General features: G+C 49.0%; 3 protein-coding genes across 11 annotated transcripts in view; 2 read left to right on the forward strand and 1 right to left on the reverse strand.

The window, feature by feature from the left end:
* Positions 1 to 4,821, forward strand: part of LOC121595195 (nuclear receptor-binding protein) — a 55,160-nt gene extending 50,339 nt beyond the window's left edge. For all 7 annotated transcript variants that reach the window (XM_041918942.1, XM_041918941.1, XM_041918940.1 and 4 more), the window contains one exon: positions 1,520 to 4,821. In XM_041918942.1, the coding sequence (XP_041774876.1) occupies positions 1,520 to 1,950 (431 nt within the window). In that variant the 3' untranslated portion in view covers positions 1,951 to 4,821. The remainder of the gene's footprint in view (positions 1 to 1,519) is intronic.
* Positions 4,822 to 5,898: 1,077 nt separating this feature from the next.
* Positions 5,899 to 10,277, forward strand: LOC121597834 (mitochondrial Rho GTPase). 2 transcript variants are annotated; one of them, XM_041923999.1, is made up of 6 exons: positions 5,899 to 7,307; positions 7,385 to 7,590; positions 7,669 to 7,821; positions 7,895 to 9,090; positions 9,529 to 9,591; positions 9,890 to 10,277. In XM_041923999.1, exons 1-6 carry the CDS (start codon positions 7,109 to 7,111, stop codon positions 10,026 to 10,028), a joined length of 1,956 nt encoding a protein of 651 aa, XP_041779933.1. In that variant the 5' UTR covers positions 5,899 to 7,108; the 3' UTR covers positions 10,029 to 10,277. The 2 variants fall into 2 exon arrangements, with proteins under 2 accessions (XP_041779933.1, XP_041779934.1); XM_041924000.1 differs by lacking the exon at positions 9,529 to 9,591.
* Positions 10,278 to 10,993: 716 nt separating this feature from the next.
* LOC121597840 (nuclear pore complex protein Nup154) lies at positions 10,994 to 16,423 on the reverse strand. Of its 2 annotated transcripts, none has more exons than XM_041924009.1 (7): positions 16,140 to 16,423; positions 15,809 to 15,968; positions 15,665 to 15,741; positions 14,839 to 15,588; positions 13,302 to 14,733; positions 11,655 to 13,224; positions 10,994 to 11,578 (listed from the first exon to the last, which is right to left on the reverse strand). In XM_041924009.1, exons 1-7 carry the CDS (start codon positions 16,239 to 16,241, stop codon positions 11,326 to 11,328), a joined length of 4,344 nt encoding a protein of 1,447 aa, XP_041779943.1. In that variant the 5' UTR covers positions 16,242 to 16,423; the 3' UTR covers positions 10,994 to 11,325. The 2 variants fall into 2 exon arrangements, with proteins under 2 accessions (XP_041779943.1, XP_041779941.1); XM_041924007.1 differs by having other exon boundaries at positions 13,302 to 14,623; positions 14,723 to 15,588.

The following is a 16,423-nucleotide window of genomic DNA, read 5'->3' on the forward strand; positions in this document are numbered from 1 at the left end:
GACCCGAAATACGATCGACCGAACCAACGTTTCCATCTTGGACACGCCGAAAGAACACTCGATTGTCTCTTTGTGTGTTGTGTCCGTTTTCCGTCACAGCATCGCAAAAGTTCACGGGTAATCGTTTCTACCACACTCCCCTTTAGCCGCGCTAAGTATGCCTCATAAAAGTAGATAATCGAAGGCATAGCAAAGAGAGTACGTAGCAAGAGATTTTGAAACAAATAAACAGCTATATGGTAAAGTTAATCAAAAGTATGATCGACATATAGGCCCGCCCCCCCTGTGTGGCACTCATATCTCGTTACTCTGTGTTACGCCTAATGTATTAACTAAACAAAACAAAATCATAAAGCATAAGGGCATATGTAAGCTAACGCGCGCTGCTGACGATTGCAAACCGGTTGCGCAAACCACACATACACATTGCAAATGCGCACAGTGCAACAAACATTCGAAACAATAGCTAATAATGTATGCACAGAGCATCACCCCGCGTGTCCGCCCAGGCAAAAGGCAGGCAGAGGGCGGCAATATCTGTAATAGCAGTTTTGATCGATTGTGTGCGAAGTGAGAGGGCGGTGGCGAAATGAGTTTAAATGTAAGCGAATCGATTCTCGATGTAACGCGCAGACTTATTACTAAAGTAGAGTAAAGAGGGAGCAAATATGCAAGCATAAATCAAATCCGTAAATAAGTGTGTTAAACATTATAATTCGAAAATAAAACAAAATACACAATTTATCGATGAACAAAAGCGGAAACGCATACGTGTGCTAATGTTTACGCGCAAGCGAGAGTTGTTTGTAGAAGTTGTCGAAGCAGGTCCATGACAAAGAAAGGCATAATTAAGATAAACCACGTCTATTTAACTGTTCGCAGGAAGGCCCAAACACAGGCAAAAAAAAAGAAACACTTTGCCAACTAAACGTGAAAACCAATAAGCCGGAACGATATTATGGAAATACAAGAATATGAATATATTTATATGTATTCTTTTGCAATCATTTTATTATCCCGTTCTTCTCCACCGTTGTTGTTCGTTCCCCGTTTCGTGTAGACAGTACTGTTTTCCTTCGTCTTGTTTTATTTGTGTTTTTGTTGATTGGTGGATTTTTTGTCTTGTTCGCTCGTGTTTTCATTACTTAGTACAGTTCTTTCCCATTTCCTTTTGTTTCGAATCCCGTTCAATGTGTGTTTCTTCCTGTTTTGTTCTACCTTTCCCCGTTTTTCTTTTGTTTTGTTTTATTTTGTGTTGTCTCTAGCTTTATTTTATTCGATTATATTTGCCGTCCCTCTTTGTGTTGTTGATCTTCTGTTTTCTTATTTCGGGTTTTTATAGTTTTTTTTCAGTGATAAAGACAATTTGCATTTTTTTGCATTGCGTCTATTGTGTTTAATACCCCATGATTTGCTATCAAATTGTAGTACAACAAACACTAATACATTTCCTTCTTTTTACATTCTTCTCTATGTTTTCTCTTACCCACCCGTGCCATTCGGTGCCACTCCTGGATAGGTTTGGAGCGTGGTTGGAAGGTAGCGGACACTGAATCCATGCCATCAACGATGCCTGCCATAATGGAAACATCCGGAGTCAGCGTGAACAGCATGATAGACGGTGGTAACTTCGCGGGCCATCTCGACGACGCGGAGGAGGCGCGTGAAAACGACGAAGAGCTGGAAGCCCTCGAACGGATGGTGGAGCTTCGTCGGTTTAGCAGAGAAGAAGCTCAAGCAACTCTTTTACCGAACGACTTTCAGCAGCATGATTCGATGGTAAACATCGTTCCAGCGAAAAACTGCACACCACCGAACGTACTGCATCGTGCGCGGCTCGGTGCGGCTGAAACAACGGATCGAAATAACACCAATCGAACGTCATCCACCGGTGCCGGCCACGTGAAAAATGTCGAACCAGTAGCGAGTAGTAAACCGATTAAACCATAGAGGCTACGGATGAATGATTGTTAAGAAATCTTATCTAGGAAAAGGATGCTACACGGTAGTGCCCTGTGCGATAGAAATTGTATGCGTCAGAACTTTCTGTAAAACAATATCTGAACTTCGGAGCTTGCTTTTCACTATTGAATAGATTAGAGGCTAAGAGAGGGGGCTAAAACAGAATACCTTGCGGGTGAAATAGAAATGAATTTTGCTACTTTCCATGAACCCTTCCGAGAATACCATCGACCGTTACCGGATACTATCACTTTTTTATTTAATTTTTACAACTGCATATTAGGAACTCCAAATTTAAAGTTATACAACCTAAGCCCCATATACGGGAAAGAGTTTAAAAACACACAAAAAAAAACTAAAAGTCTACTCTAAGCAAGAAAACCACACGTCACGAAAATGAAATACTAAGTAAATAATATGTACCGAGCAAAAATTATCGCCACAGTTACAATAACGACCCCAAAAAGATGTTATTGCGTGTTACCTGGATGTGTACGATTCTGGAATATGATGCTGTTTGAGTACACGAGATCACGAAAATAAAAATAACCAGGTACCCGGCACTGGCATCCCTCCAGAAGCGAATCATGTAATGCAGAGGAAACATACACAGTCTATCTCGCATCATCCGTGTATCAAGAGGGAAGTGTTGGTTATGCAGCACAGAACCACCCCAGAGAGCTTGAATGATCTCAATCGTACATTGTTCCGAAATTCCGTTGCTTTATTTCACTACCAAAAAAGGAAACACTTGATGAAGAAAAGACAGTAAAACTGGCTGGAAAGTACCATAAATCTCCGAATGTATGATCCCCTCAAACTAAAAATTCCATTGACCAGAAGCTTCAGTTCATAAACATACCGAGGGTTGGGAGTGCACAAGAGACGGAAAGAAATGTAATCGTTTGGAATGTTTCCATATCTCCGATCAACGATTCATACCAAATCCCCCATGACTACAAGTAAAAATAGTATAACCCTACCGCTAGTAAGCAGCTGTTAATTTAGAATTCTAGATTATCCATGTAAGCGATACTTCTTGCTATTGCAACGGGTGCATAATTTGCATTCAATCAGTCAGCCAGCCATCCAGCCAACATCCATTCACCGTCCCAGGGGGAGGGCGGGGGGGGGAGGAGGCATGGGTGGGCAGGGGCTGTAGTGTAGTTATTGTACAGACAGCATAAAAAAAGCAACAAGTAATGGATTTACATCGTGTGCTAAGGTAGTGTTAATGTGTACCGAGAATGAGTTAGTAAAGTAAGCAACGGTTCCATGCTTAGTGATGAGAGAACTGACCGATGATCGAACTCTTCCCTTCGCTAAACGGACTGAACTGGAAACGCTGGACGATGTGATAAATCTATTTGTACCAAACAAACATTGTGCTAACTTCGATATAACGTGTAAAAGAAAAGATGGGGGACCCCTTAAACCCGAGTGTGTAAGCGATGGAAAGAAAATGGAAGAGACAGTGCGTGCACACACCGCAAACCGGAACTTAAAATAGCATTATGAGGTGAAGTGTATGCGTTTTTTCGATACTAAAACAACGCGGGAATGATATTTGTAAAACTTCAGCAAAGCTAAGACTTTGTACGTTGCAAGTATGGAAAGGCAGGTTGATAAAGAAGGGTGGGGGGGATGTAAGGGTGAGTGGAGATGGTGAAGAAAGATTAGAAGCATCCCAACTCTGAAAGGTTGTTTTGGTTTTGCGCAGTGTGTGGCGTATGTTTTGCTTTAGGTGTGGGGTGCAATGTCATTGGATGGAGTATTGAGCCAGCTCAACATTATCCGAAATCGTACCGTGCTTTACAGGCTGTTTAATTTAATGTGCATGAGATTTCAAATTAAAATACAAAAAAACTTACCCTGTATTACTACACCCACGATGATTCAGGAGCCATGTTGCTCTGGATCTCTTGATGATGCTTCCATTATTTGAGTCTGTTCGTGTTTTCTATCATTATGCTTGCGTTGTTGTGTACCGCAGTACATCAGCGATCATTTAAACAAAAAAATGGCAAGAAACACAACACGAATGGGTTAAGAAAAACTGCTTCTAGAAATATGTGACAGGCAAAAACGTATCGCTTTCATTGGAGTTAAAGAAGTGGTGGTAAGTGGTTGGTGGTTACATTACAATTAGCTGGTAAGGTATAACACGAGAGTTGCGAGGGATTTAAAATCTCCAAACAAATAATTATATATTAAAACGCAAGGATCAGTGGGTGATTGAGTAAGATGTGCACCGATTCGGGGTGCGAACGAGAGTGATCTAATCGCGGTCGCGGATAGTAACAGTACCTTTAGGATCATAAACTTAACGTCACGTTCTTAGCGCCATTGGCCGTTCGATGTAACAAAAAAAAAGCAAGGATGTAGTTTTTATCCCGCAAACATCCTAAGCGCGTGTCAGCCAACCCCATGTAATGCCTGAAACTGCTGTGTCCTGAATCTAGACCTAAATTGATTTGATTGCACGGCGTGTGCGTATGAATGTATGTTTGTGTGCGCACACACGCAACACACATGGACCTACACTGAGGTGTAGCTATATTTTACTAAACCAAATGCAAACATTCACTCCTACCACTGCGTGATATAAAGGATATAAACTTAACGAAATAAACAAAACGGTAGGGACGAGAATAAACGATGGTAAAACACGTGCTCTCTACCTTTTAGAAGCATACTCTCTTTCACACACATTCAAAGGGCACGCGACACTTGGTGGAGGCAGCAACAGCAGCATCCTGTGTATCTCTAAACTCTCGGAAGAAAAAAAAATGTCATGCATACACGCAACTGTATAAGAAATCAAATTATTCAAAGCTATAGTCATTGAAACTATATTAACAAAAAAAGATACGTCAGCTTGCTTTTGAAGTGCTATAGATTGTGGTGCGCATTCGGTACAGGTTTTGAGCGAAAAAAAGGGTTAAGTAAAGTTGTCCGTAACCGTCGTCGCCACGTGTGTAGCAAGGCAAACGCTCGAAAGCGTGGTTTTGAGCAAAAGGGAATAAACAAGGACACTGTGTGAATGGATTCAAGTAATATAGGAATACAATATGGGATAGGACGAAGTCTCAAACGCTTCCCAGCATGAACGAAATGTCGTAACATCGATAAATCGAACCGGTCTTAGATGATAAGCATGGGTGATGATGGTGGGGCAACGTGTACACGAACGTAGGTTGGTAATAAATTGTGAACTGGAGAGACAAAGCATAGTGCGACTGCGGCAGAGATGCGGAGAGGAGATTGGAGCAAAACCAAGGAAAATCTAATAAAAGTGCCCATGAACGGGAATAACGCTATGAAGGGGGGTCGGTTGAATGTTGAGAAGGTAGTTGGAGCTGGAGCCTGCAATTTGTAGGGCAGGAAGAGCCTCATGATGGAAAGTGCAAATTCGTAAGTATGATAATTTACATGTGGATATGTAATGAGAGACGGATTTCGAAGGATCCTACATCCATTTCAGGGGTTTAGACTATTTTAAAAACAACATCCGAAACAGTTTACAGATTAGCATCATCGTTGTGAGAAAGAACTGTGGTCCATCTTGTCCTTAGATACAGCGCAGGCGGTCAAGAGTATTTCGATGGATTTCAGCAGGACTTTGGTTTCTCGTATCCTTTTCAACAAAATGGCCGGATCCTCGGGAACCAGACACCCCTGACTGATTGGACGGTAAACGTTCGATTGCAGTAACGTTGCCATTGTCTTCACACTAAAACGAGATGAAATTTAGAAAACAATTGCCAGGAAAATAACACAAAATTTCTATCACAAACCTCCCTAAACTGCAACGGACAACGCCTTTGCCGGCTCAAATCCAACCCGTCCCGACACAACCGCCAACTTTTCGCGCGTACAGTGTAAACCACACGCACACCACGAAAAAATCCATTTTGACAGCACGTTATAAACAATGAAAGGTGTGGAGAATGTGCACCGTAAAGTGAAACAGAAATAAGACGACAGTGGTGCAACTTATCAGTTAAATGCATAATTTATGGTGCAAAAACGTTCCTACTCGCCATCGGTCCCAATAAACCGGCACGGGAAACAGGGGTGAAGCGAACTGTCCGCAAAAGCGTCCAGCGAAGAGCGTCCGGGAAGCGCTGGCACGGTGAAAATATATGCCCACGAGGGCAAAACAGAGGACAGTGATTTCGTAATGAAGAACAACATCAGCAACAACAACAACAACAACAACAGGCAGAGCGCAAGAAGCAAGAACATAACAACCAAAGCATAGCGTGGAAAATACTTGGCGGGGGAGTTCCCAGCATAGCGAGCCCGAGCCCGCTCTGGTCGGTAACCCGCACATGTCCCGACCTTTTGCCCAGGAGGAAGAGCAAAGCTAACTCTTTCTCTCCCAGGGTTACGTCCCGGCAGCGTTACACACCGGGTCGATGATGTGTTGTAGTAGGTGCGGCGCACTGATCGGGCACTTTTTTTCCTCTGCTTGTACGGGTGTGTGCGTGTGTGTGCAGAAAACCATCACGGCAAGTGTTCTATTGCGTGTGAGAGAGTGAAATTTTGCACGACTTACGGGCGGTTGGTGTGCATGCAGTGGCAAAGTAGCGCGTGTGAAGAAGGGCGGTGGACCTGAAACAACGGTTCTTTCGTGTGGGACCAACCGAAGCAAGCGTTGCATTCGGAGATCAGCATCATCATCATCCCCCCTAGGGTCGGTTGTGGGAAATTTATAACTGTACCGGAGCGGTGGGCGGTAAGGGCAAGCGAAGCAACGCATGCTTGTTTGTCGCGCGCTGCTAGAGGTAAACGCGAGTCTGTAAGCAGCAGAAGCAGCAGGCGGAAACCTTTCTGCAAAAACTGTCACCACCCCAAACTGTGAATTTTATTCGCAAACTACTCTCGGCATCGATTGTGCAAGATTGCGTTTGTGATTGGTCGGTGCAGTGTTAGTGTGCGCGAGCGGTAAAGGTTGTGTGTGCAGTAGCGCGGGTGCGTGCGATTACACATCGGTGGGGTGGGTTGGGCTGGGTGACGAAATTAGCCAAACGCGCCCGTCTTCATTTCCGGTTCATCGGCGAATGTTGCCAAATCGCGGGTCAATTTGTTGAACTCATCCTCGCACACACACACACAGAAACAGACACAGTGACAGAACACGATGGTTGCCTGGTCGGTGTCGCACAAGCGGCACGTACGAATTCTGCTCGTGGGTGACCAAGGGGTCGGCAAGACGTCCCTGATCCTGTCGCTCGTCAGCGAAGAGTTCCCGGAAGATGTACCGCTGAAGGCGGAAGAGATTACCATACCGGCGGACGTGACGCCGGAGCAGGTTCCCACAAACATTGTCGATTATTCCGGTAAGTTGTGGGTCCATTGTGTGTGTGAAGCGGCCTGGAGCGTGTTAAAACCGTTTCATTCTCCACTTTTTTTTTAGCGGCCGAACAATCGGACGAAGCGCTTGCAGAAGAAATTAGAAAGGCACACGTCGTCTGCATCGTTTACTCGGTCGACTGCGAGGAAACGCTCGACGGTATCACCGAGCGATGGCTTCCGATGGTGCAGAAATGTTCGGAAATGGAGCGGAAGCCGGTTGTGCTGGTGGGCAACAAGATCGACCTCGTTGATTATTCTACTATCGATGTAAGTTTTTGCTGTCTTTTTGGGGTGAAAAGGCGAAAAACGACATTCGTAATTTTCACACTTCTTCACCAATTCCAGCACGTTCTTTCGATCATGGAGGACTACCCGGAGGTGGAAAGCTGCGTTGAATGTTCGGCCAAAACTCTGCACAACATTTCCGAGATGTTTTACTACGCTCAGAAGGCAGTGTTGCACCCAACGGCACCGTTGTACATAATGGAGGAGCAGGATGTAAGTAAAATCACCCATAAGTTTCGTCACCCAACAACAGGATGATTGTAAATCATTCTATTCCCGCTTCCAGCTAACCGAAGCATGCAAGAAAGCACTTGTCCGCATATTCAAAGTGTGCGACATTGATGGCGACGGGCTGCTGAATGACTACGAGCTGAATCACTTCCAGCGCCGCTGCTTCAACGCACCGCTCCAGCCCCAGGTGCTGGACGAGGTGAAAGCCGTGCTGATGAAAAACACGCCCGACGGCATACGCGACGACTCGGTGACGCTGAGCGGCTTCCTCTTCCTGCACTGTCTCTTCATCCAGCGCGGCCGCAACGAAACGACCTGGGCCGTGCTGCGCCGCTTCGGCTACAACGAGAGTCTCGCGATGAGTGATGAATACTTGCATCCGCCGGTGAAGATTCCGCCCGGCAGCAGCACAGAACTGTCGCACCGTGGCCAGCAGTTTCTCGTGTCGCTGTTCGAGCGGAGCGATCGCGACGGCGACGGGGCCCTTTCGCCGACCGAGTTCCAGAAGCTGTTCAGCGCCTGCCCCAGCCCCCCGTTCTCCACCGATATTAAGCGCACGATACCGACGAACGAGAACGGTTGGCCCACGCTGCACGGCTGGCTGTGCCGCTGGAGCCTCATGACGCTGGTGGACGTGAACAAAACGCTCGAGTATCTGGCCTACCTGGGGTTCAACGTGCACGAGAACGAGTCGCAGCTGGCGGCGATACACGTGACGCGCGAGCGGCGCATCGATCTGGCGAAAAAGCAGAACAGCCGCACGGTGTACATGTGCCACGTGATCGGTGCGAAGGAGGCCGCCAAAACGACCTTCTGCCGCGCGTTCCTGGCGCAGGACATGAAGCGGCTGACGGACCGGGACATACGGCACAGCAACCGGTACGCGATCAACACGGTGCAGGTGTACGGGCAGGAGAAGTACCTCGTGCTGCGGGACGTGGACGCGCGGCTCGTGCTCGACCCGCTGCAGCCGAGCGAGGTGAACTGCGACGTGGCCTGCCTGGTGTACGACGTCGGCAACCCGAAGTCGTTCGAGTACATTGCGCGAATATACATCAAGTACTTTGCGGAGAGCAAAATCCCGGTGCTGATCGTGGGCACCAAGGCGGACCTGGAGGAGGTGCGCCAGGAGTATCTGCTGCAGCCGCCCGACTTTTGCCACAAGTACAAACTGCTCCAGCCCCAGTTCTTCAGCGTGAAGCACAATAAGAAAGACGTCTACACGAAGCTAGCAACGATGGCGGCCTTTCCGTGAGTATCTATGCAATTCCGATGGGGGAGCAAGAACACGACAGTGTTGTGTTTTGCGGTCCGTATATTCTTTCCATTGATCTTGATTAGAATCGTAAATGCAGTGAAACTGTCTCGTAGAAGCCACTAACAGGTGAATCTTCCTTACAGTGCCAAAAGTATACAATTACTACTTTCTTTTGTATGTACAAATAGTAGCAACAGGTTTCGACCTTCAAACTAATGCACACATACAAAGAGCAATTAAAAAGTACAATGATTGGTGGCGAAATCAAAAAGTTTACAAATTTTAACAGCATCTCGACATTCGCGCTGCAAACCAAAAAAAAAAAACAAAACAAAAGTATCAAAATTTAATACTTTCCTCCTTTATCTTTCCATTCTTTTTCTCCTTTTGGGTGTAAACGTTTGTTCTATATACGTTTTATCGTAATTCAGTCGATTTCAAGCAGCGTGGATTCTGTTTTATAAGCATAGATTGGTACAGCTGTGGGAAACAACGTAAGTTTGAGCCGTTTTGTACAAATGTTTTCATGTTGACTTTTTTTGGTTTTAGAATAACACACAATGTAGAAAGCGCACGTATCAATAACCTGTAGCATGTAATTATCTCTGTAGATTGCTGCCCACTAACCCATAACAACATAACTCTAACGCTTTGTATAATTTATTTAAAGCTATTGCCAATTGCATTGAATATGACTTCATACTGATTTTGCATGTGGTGTGTTGTGCTGGATAGTGGCCGTTTAAGGAATCATGTGCACTGAAATCAATCTCCCTTTATCGCTCTTTTCAGCCATCTTAAGCAGTTCGGGCTTATGTCGAGCGATCCGTTGCTCTGGTGGAAGGCAGGATTGGGCATTGCGGCGGCCACAATTGTGGGTTTCTTCGTGGTGAAAGCGTTTCACGGCCCCGGTTCGTCGGTAACGCGATGAGGAGCGAGAACGAGTAGAGAAATGGCTGAGTAAAGCTGCTTGTGTACATAGAATGCAATTGTAGTGTATGTGGCTGTCCCCTCCCCCCCTCCCCCTCGTCACCATACAATATAAGAACAGCGTAATGTGGAGGGCACTCATACAAAAGCTACACACGCACGTAGGAAAACCCAGTGTTACCCAATTAAGAGGAACGCCGCCGATATGTTGCTCCGCCAAAATAGAGCGCCTTGAAACCGTTACTCACTATTGGCGTATAGTTGAAGGCTTTTTTTATAAAGTTTCTCTTTGCAGTTTGAACGTACGAACGCTAGTAGAGGCCAAGCTGTAAGTAGGATTGCAGAGGAGTTGGCACAAACTGATCCCAGCAGTACCGACTGGTGGTAACTGAGCAAAATCTTCCAAATTTTAACCATTCATTTGTATACACTTTTTTCATTTGATTTGTAATTTTACGGCCGTGGTCGCTTCTTTATCGGGCAGCAACAAAATATGGCTTTAGCTATGCTAGACACCAAGAGGATGTTCGTATGTTTAGTTTCCTTATTCTTACTACGGTCGGCATTAGCAGTCTGGGACGGTTAAATCATTACAATGTTCTCGTCAAGTCAATACAAAAGTCTGTTCACTTGTGTTTAATAGTGGCACCGATAGAACTGATTGCTACGAAATGCTGCGCGTGCTGAAGCTTTCTTCTAGAGAACAGAGAGTTTGCAAGAGCAACATTGTATAGGAGCAGGTTCAAGATAGAGGGTTCAATTACCGGTGGTACTGTAGTTCTGGTAGTCGTAGTGTAATGTCATTGAGAATTATTGTTTGAAATCATTCTACTAATTAGTGCAAAAAACGGATTCGAAACAAAACCAACCAAAAAAAAATACAACAACAACAACAACAATAAACTTATTATTCATAACGAAATTTCAACACAGAAAACAAGGACCGAATGCTAGACCAGAGAATCGTACACACTATACAATATTCACTTTATTCTGAAAACATTATCTAAGTTTCGTGTTGCTGCTGCGTATACGCACGGCAACGCGATGATCCGACGGCGTAATATATGTTGTGATTGATTGAACTTACTAACATTTTTCGTAAAAAAGAACATAAACATTGAAAACATACAAAAAAAAAACATTGCTCCCGACTAACGGACAGAACGATGGCAGCGGCACGGGCTGGCACCATCTGTCACACGCTTACTACGCGACTTGCTACACCGCCGCCACCACCACCGTTCATGGTCTTTTGCTTTTGTTCCTGCACTAGTCTTTACGCTTTACACTTTTGCTTACAAAATTCGCTGCAGCTTCGATTGCGTGTCGCGGAACACATCGATCAGCGACTGCGTGTCCGGTTTGGTGTAGAGAATGTTCAGTGCCGCCGCGATAAGGTCCTGCGATTTGGCCATCACCTTCCGGCGATCCTTCAGCGGGACCAGCTTCGGCTGATTGACGATCAGCGAAAGCAGCGCGGAGGTGGACCGGATCAGATACAGCTCGTCGTCCTCCGTCACCCAGACACGTTCGTTCATCGACACGAGGCTTAAAGGGAGAAAGTAGAAATGAAAACGTCAGAGACATCGATTTGAAACCCCGGAAGACGCGCCACCATCCTTACCGTGAGTAAATGTTCAGCAGCTCCTCAATATCCAGGTTCATCTCGATGAGCGCTTCCGGGACGGGGGAATTAAACATTCCCAGCCGGAAGCAACGGATCTCTACCTCGCGCACGATAAATGCCAATGGGAAGCAACACCCGGAGCTGTCGTACTCGAGCGCCAGGCTCTTCACCTTGGCCAGCAGCCGCCGGCAGCGCTCGGCGCAGCTTTCGCGGCCCTGAAGCTCCCGGTCCAGGATGTGCGTCCACACCGACTCGATCAGCAGCGGATCGTTGTGGTGCGAGCAGTTCAGTATCGTCAGCTTGCACTCCCACAGCTCGTACTGCTCCGCAAAGTCGGAGTACAGCTGCGTCAAATTGTACAGGTTGGAGTCGAGCAGCTTGAGCGCATCGTACTGTTCGTTGCTGCGCTGAGTCAGCAGGGCCAGCGCATCGTACACTTGGCGCTGAATTTGCGCCACCTCCAGCTTGTCCTCCAGGTCCTTCAGCAGCACACCGTTGTGGGCGGAAAAGCCGACCGACTCGGACCGCATGCACATAACCGCCCGGGCCAGATACTCGATGCGCTGCTGCAGATTGATACTATCGCTCGCCACGTTAGCAAGCTTGTCCAGAATCTTGGCGGCGGCCGCGTGCTGCCCATTGCGCTCGTGGTACTTCCACAGCAGATCGGCCACGATCAGATTGTCCGGCGTGCGGGCCATCGCCCTGCTCAGGAACACGCCGAGCGACGGTTCGGTGATCTCCAACAGCTCGGCCAGCAGGTTCTTCGACAGCAGCCACTCGTAGATAGCGATGTGCAGGAGCTGGTCCGTGCTTTGCAGCGATTGTCCGATGATGGTCAGCACCTCCTGATTGCCGGCCACCGCCCGCTCCTGCTGCTCGTCGTCGTCCATCGTCGGATAGATGCTGTCGGGTTTCGGCTGCTGACCACCGGCACCGGCGCCACTGCCGTTGCCGTTGCTTCCCGCCACCTCGTACACGTTGTCCAGCATCACCTTCACCTCGCTGTACCAGTTCATCCTGCTCTGGAACGCGAGGAACCCTTCCTGATTGTCCATCGCCTCGTTGTTGCGGTAAAACTGCAGCCCGACCTCGTTCGGGTCACTCTTGGCGGCGCACACGGTGCACAGCTCGATCACGCCGCTGTAAAACCCGGCCGACACAAACTGCTGGCACAGTGCGGCGAGCGGAAGATTCGGTGCGGCGCTCTTGCACAGCTGCAGCGCCGTACGCAGGCGCTCCTCCTTCTTGTCGCGGTCGGTGCAGCCGCGCGATAGGAGCAGAATTTCGGTCGCCTTGTGCGAAACGGCATCCTCGTGGCGGTACAGCGTGGGACACACCTCGCGCAGCTTGGAAGAGATCGAGCCGACGCTTGCATTGTCCGCCAGGTAGGAGTTGATCAGCGTCACAATCAGCAGCCCGCAGACGTCGATGCGCGACAGAATCAAATCGCGGAACGTGCACGCCTGCAGTATGCTTTGCTCTTCCTTCGTTAGCTTACCCACCAACAGATGGCACTGGTGTTCGCAGATCACCTTCCACAGGCCGACCACTTCGCACGCTTGTTCTGTGCGGGAAAAGGAAAAGGGAAATTGCGAATTAGTCAACATGATCGAAGCAACCGATGAGCAGCCAACTACTTACTTATTAATCGCACTAATGCTTCCAGCGACTTTCGTTCCTCCAGCAGCGCTTCCTCCGTGCAGTTTTTCTGGGATATGGCAGCATTGGTCTGAGCATATAAAGCTCCACCGGCACCTCCTCCTATGCTGTAGCCGGGTTGGGAGGACATAAAACTACCGTATCCACCTCTCTCGCCACCCATCAACAGACCGGACTGTCCTTGAGCGAATGAGGCTCCGAGACTTCCTGCTCTTACAGACGTTCCGTTGCTGCGACCACCGGTGTACCCGAGCAGGTTGCTCACCGTCACGTTCTCCAGGAACCGTCGGATGGCGTACAGATCCTCCAGCAGCACCACACAGTCCTGCTGCGAGATGGTCGAGTACAGCCGCTCGTCCACGCACGGTTTGCGCCAAATGCAGCGCAGCACACGACTCATGTACAGATACAGTCCGGCATGCTTAGCGGAGTAGTGAAAAAGTGATCCGTCCGCCGTTTCGTTGTTGTTGTTTAAATTCTGCTGCGGCGATCCACCAACGTACATCGACGGATGTTGCTGCTGCTGATGTTGCTGGTGAGGATGATGCTGCTGATGTACCGGCGACACCATACCACCACGCCCAGGCGTCGAGTACGGCGTGGAAGCAAACAGTCGTCCACCCGGTCCGAAGTTGGCATTATGCGGCACAGTCGAATCCATCGCCCCACCACCGTAACCCCCGGCCCCGGCAATGGGAGAATTAAAGCCTAGCTGCCTATTGTCACTCACGATGGCTGCATCGAAGTACGGCTCGCCGCCATACAGCACGAACGCCTGGGCCGCCCAATCGCCCAGCTCGGTACCGCGGAACGATTCGCGGCAGGCTAGCAGCAGTGCCGTGGCGCAAGCTTCCGGTTCCGTCTGCTTGCTGAAGTACGTCTTGACGGCATCGTTGTGCGGACCGTGGCAACCAACGAGCAGCTGCTGCAGTATGTCCACCGATTGCAGTATCGACACGATGTGCACGCCCTGGTTCGTTAGCAGCGCCACCTTCCGGGGGTTCTGTGCCGTACGCAGCGGCGTTGAAATCGAAACGCGATCCTTGCGCAACACGTCGGCGATGGCCCACACCTGCCCGTCCAGTGGCATGTAGGTGGTGGACTCGACCAGATTAAGCTGCGACTGGAACTGCTCCGAGCTGAGGCAGGTGAGCATATCCTGGTCCTGCTGCTGTCTCGATATCAGCAGCAGCGAACCCTTCACGTAGTGCGCCGAATGGACTAGCTTCGGTTTGGTCAGCAGCAAATTGCCCGTCGTTCCCGGGGGTACGCGCACGTGCAGCAGATACAAGCCCTGCGGCTTACTCTGCGGCGGTTCGGGCAGGTTTGCGTTTTGCTGCTGCAGTGCCTGATTCGCGGCAAGGTTCTGCTGTTGCTGCTGCTGCTGCTGCAGCGAGAGTGGCGTTTGCTGCTGCTGCATTTGAAGTTGCTGCTGTTGCAGCAGTAGCTGCTGTTGCTGCTGCTGCTGTTGCAGCATTTGCTGCTGCTGGATGTAGAACCCGTGCAGGTGCAGCGGCACCGTGGAGAAGTAGAACCGGACGCCACTCTCCGCAACCGCCACCAGATGCAAACTGGACGAGTCTTCCGCCGTTAGTGGGCAGATGGCGGTGATCGGATGAAACACGGACGGATCGATCGTGCGCAAAATGGCGCTCGCACTCGCGATGATGTCCTTGTACGACAGTCGGGCGATGCGTCGCGTACTTCCGGCGTCCTTCCCAATGTCCCACGCCTCGATCGAACCCTTCGACATGAGCACGTACAGCAAGTTGCGCGTGTTGTCCACCACAATCTTTTCCACCGAGTCGGTTTCGGTGAATATTTTAAAGATGCCCGGCACCAGATGGGACATCAGGCCCTGCGAGTGGTTGATCTTGCGACACCGCTTGCCGAACCAGTTCGATTCCGCCTGGTACGCCACCTCGTACAGGCAACCGTCCCGTCCGCCGAGGAAAATCCGCCCATCCTCCGTACCCTGCACGCACATGATGGCAACGTTGTCCGTGTTGAGCACGAAAATGGGTGTGTGCATTAGCTGCATCTCCTCAGTGCCCTGGGACGCGGTCATGCTGCGGTTGGGCGTCCCGCTGTTTGCGTCACCGAACGTCACGCCGAGCACGACGATTTCGATCGGAGTCGTTAGAATCAGCAGATACTTTACGTCCGCCACGAATAGGCCCGGCTTGGGCGTCACCAGCCCGACGCTTATGATCACCTGGGACAGCCCATCGAAGTAGGCCACATCGCGTGCATTTTCATACGTCCAGATCTGCAAAAAGCCGGTAAGAGGGTGAGATATTGCAAGGAAGTCCTGCTGTAAACCGTTACAAAGAAAGGCCACTCACATATAAGTCCGTGTCGATTGTAAGCCACGCACGTCCAATTTCGGGAAACAGGCCCATCATACAGTGACATTTTATATCTGCAAAAGAAAAAAAAACAATATTACAACGCTGTGGCATGGGGAGCTTACAGCTAAAACAACGCACGGTTAAAATGTTCCATTATTTCCGACGGTATAGGAACCTTGTTGACCGTGCACAGCTGATTCAGGTCCTTGAAGCCCATCGACAGGTTGGCCAGCTGCTGGTAGTCAAAGTCGCTCAAGCCGCTTGCAGTCGGGGTGCCGGCTTGCGTTACTCCCGTCAGCTAGCGGAACGAGAGCGCGAGCGCGTGGTGTTGTCGGCGTAGCAAAGTCGCGTGAAAAACAAAGCAAATGCATTATTACCGGACCAGTTTCGGACCGCACGCAGACGCGAGTAAACAATGACCGCATTGGCACATGGTGTTCATCGGTTTCTGTCCCACCTCCCTTCCTACCTCTAGTAAACCCGGCACATCGGCATCGATGGAACCGTGGCGTTCTAGCGTATTGCCGGCGGATTGAAGCGCCTCCAAGGAAACCGTCGGTTGTTCGCCCATTCTGTGTGGCTGTTGATAGACTTGGACACCTGTTTCACACCTCACCACAACGCACGCACGCACACAGCCGGGATTATCTGACGGAAATTGATGATTGCTTTTTCTTGATTTCTAACAACTTGCAACAAACGGCGCTAAAATTGATTGATGCTTGCGGTCGGTGTGCCCCGGTGTGTAGGGTT

This window comes from Anopheles merus, chromosome 3R (genome assembly GCF_017562075.2).
Source record: "Anopheles merus strain MAF chromosome 3R, AmerM5.1, whole genome shotgun sequence".
NCBI lineage: Eukaryota > Metazoa > Arthropoda > Insecta > Diptera > Culicidae > Anopheles > Anopheles merus.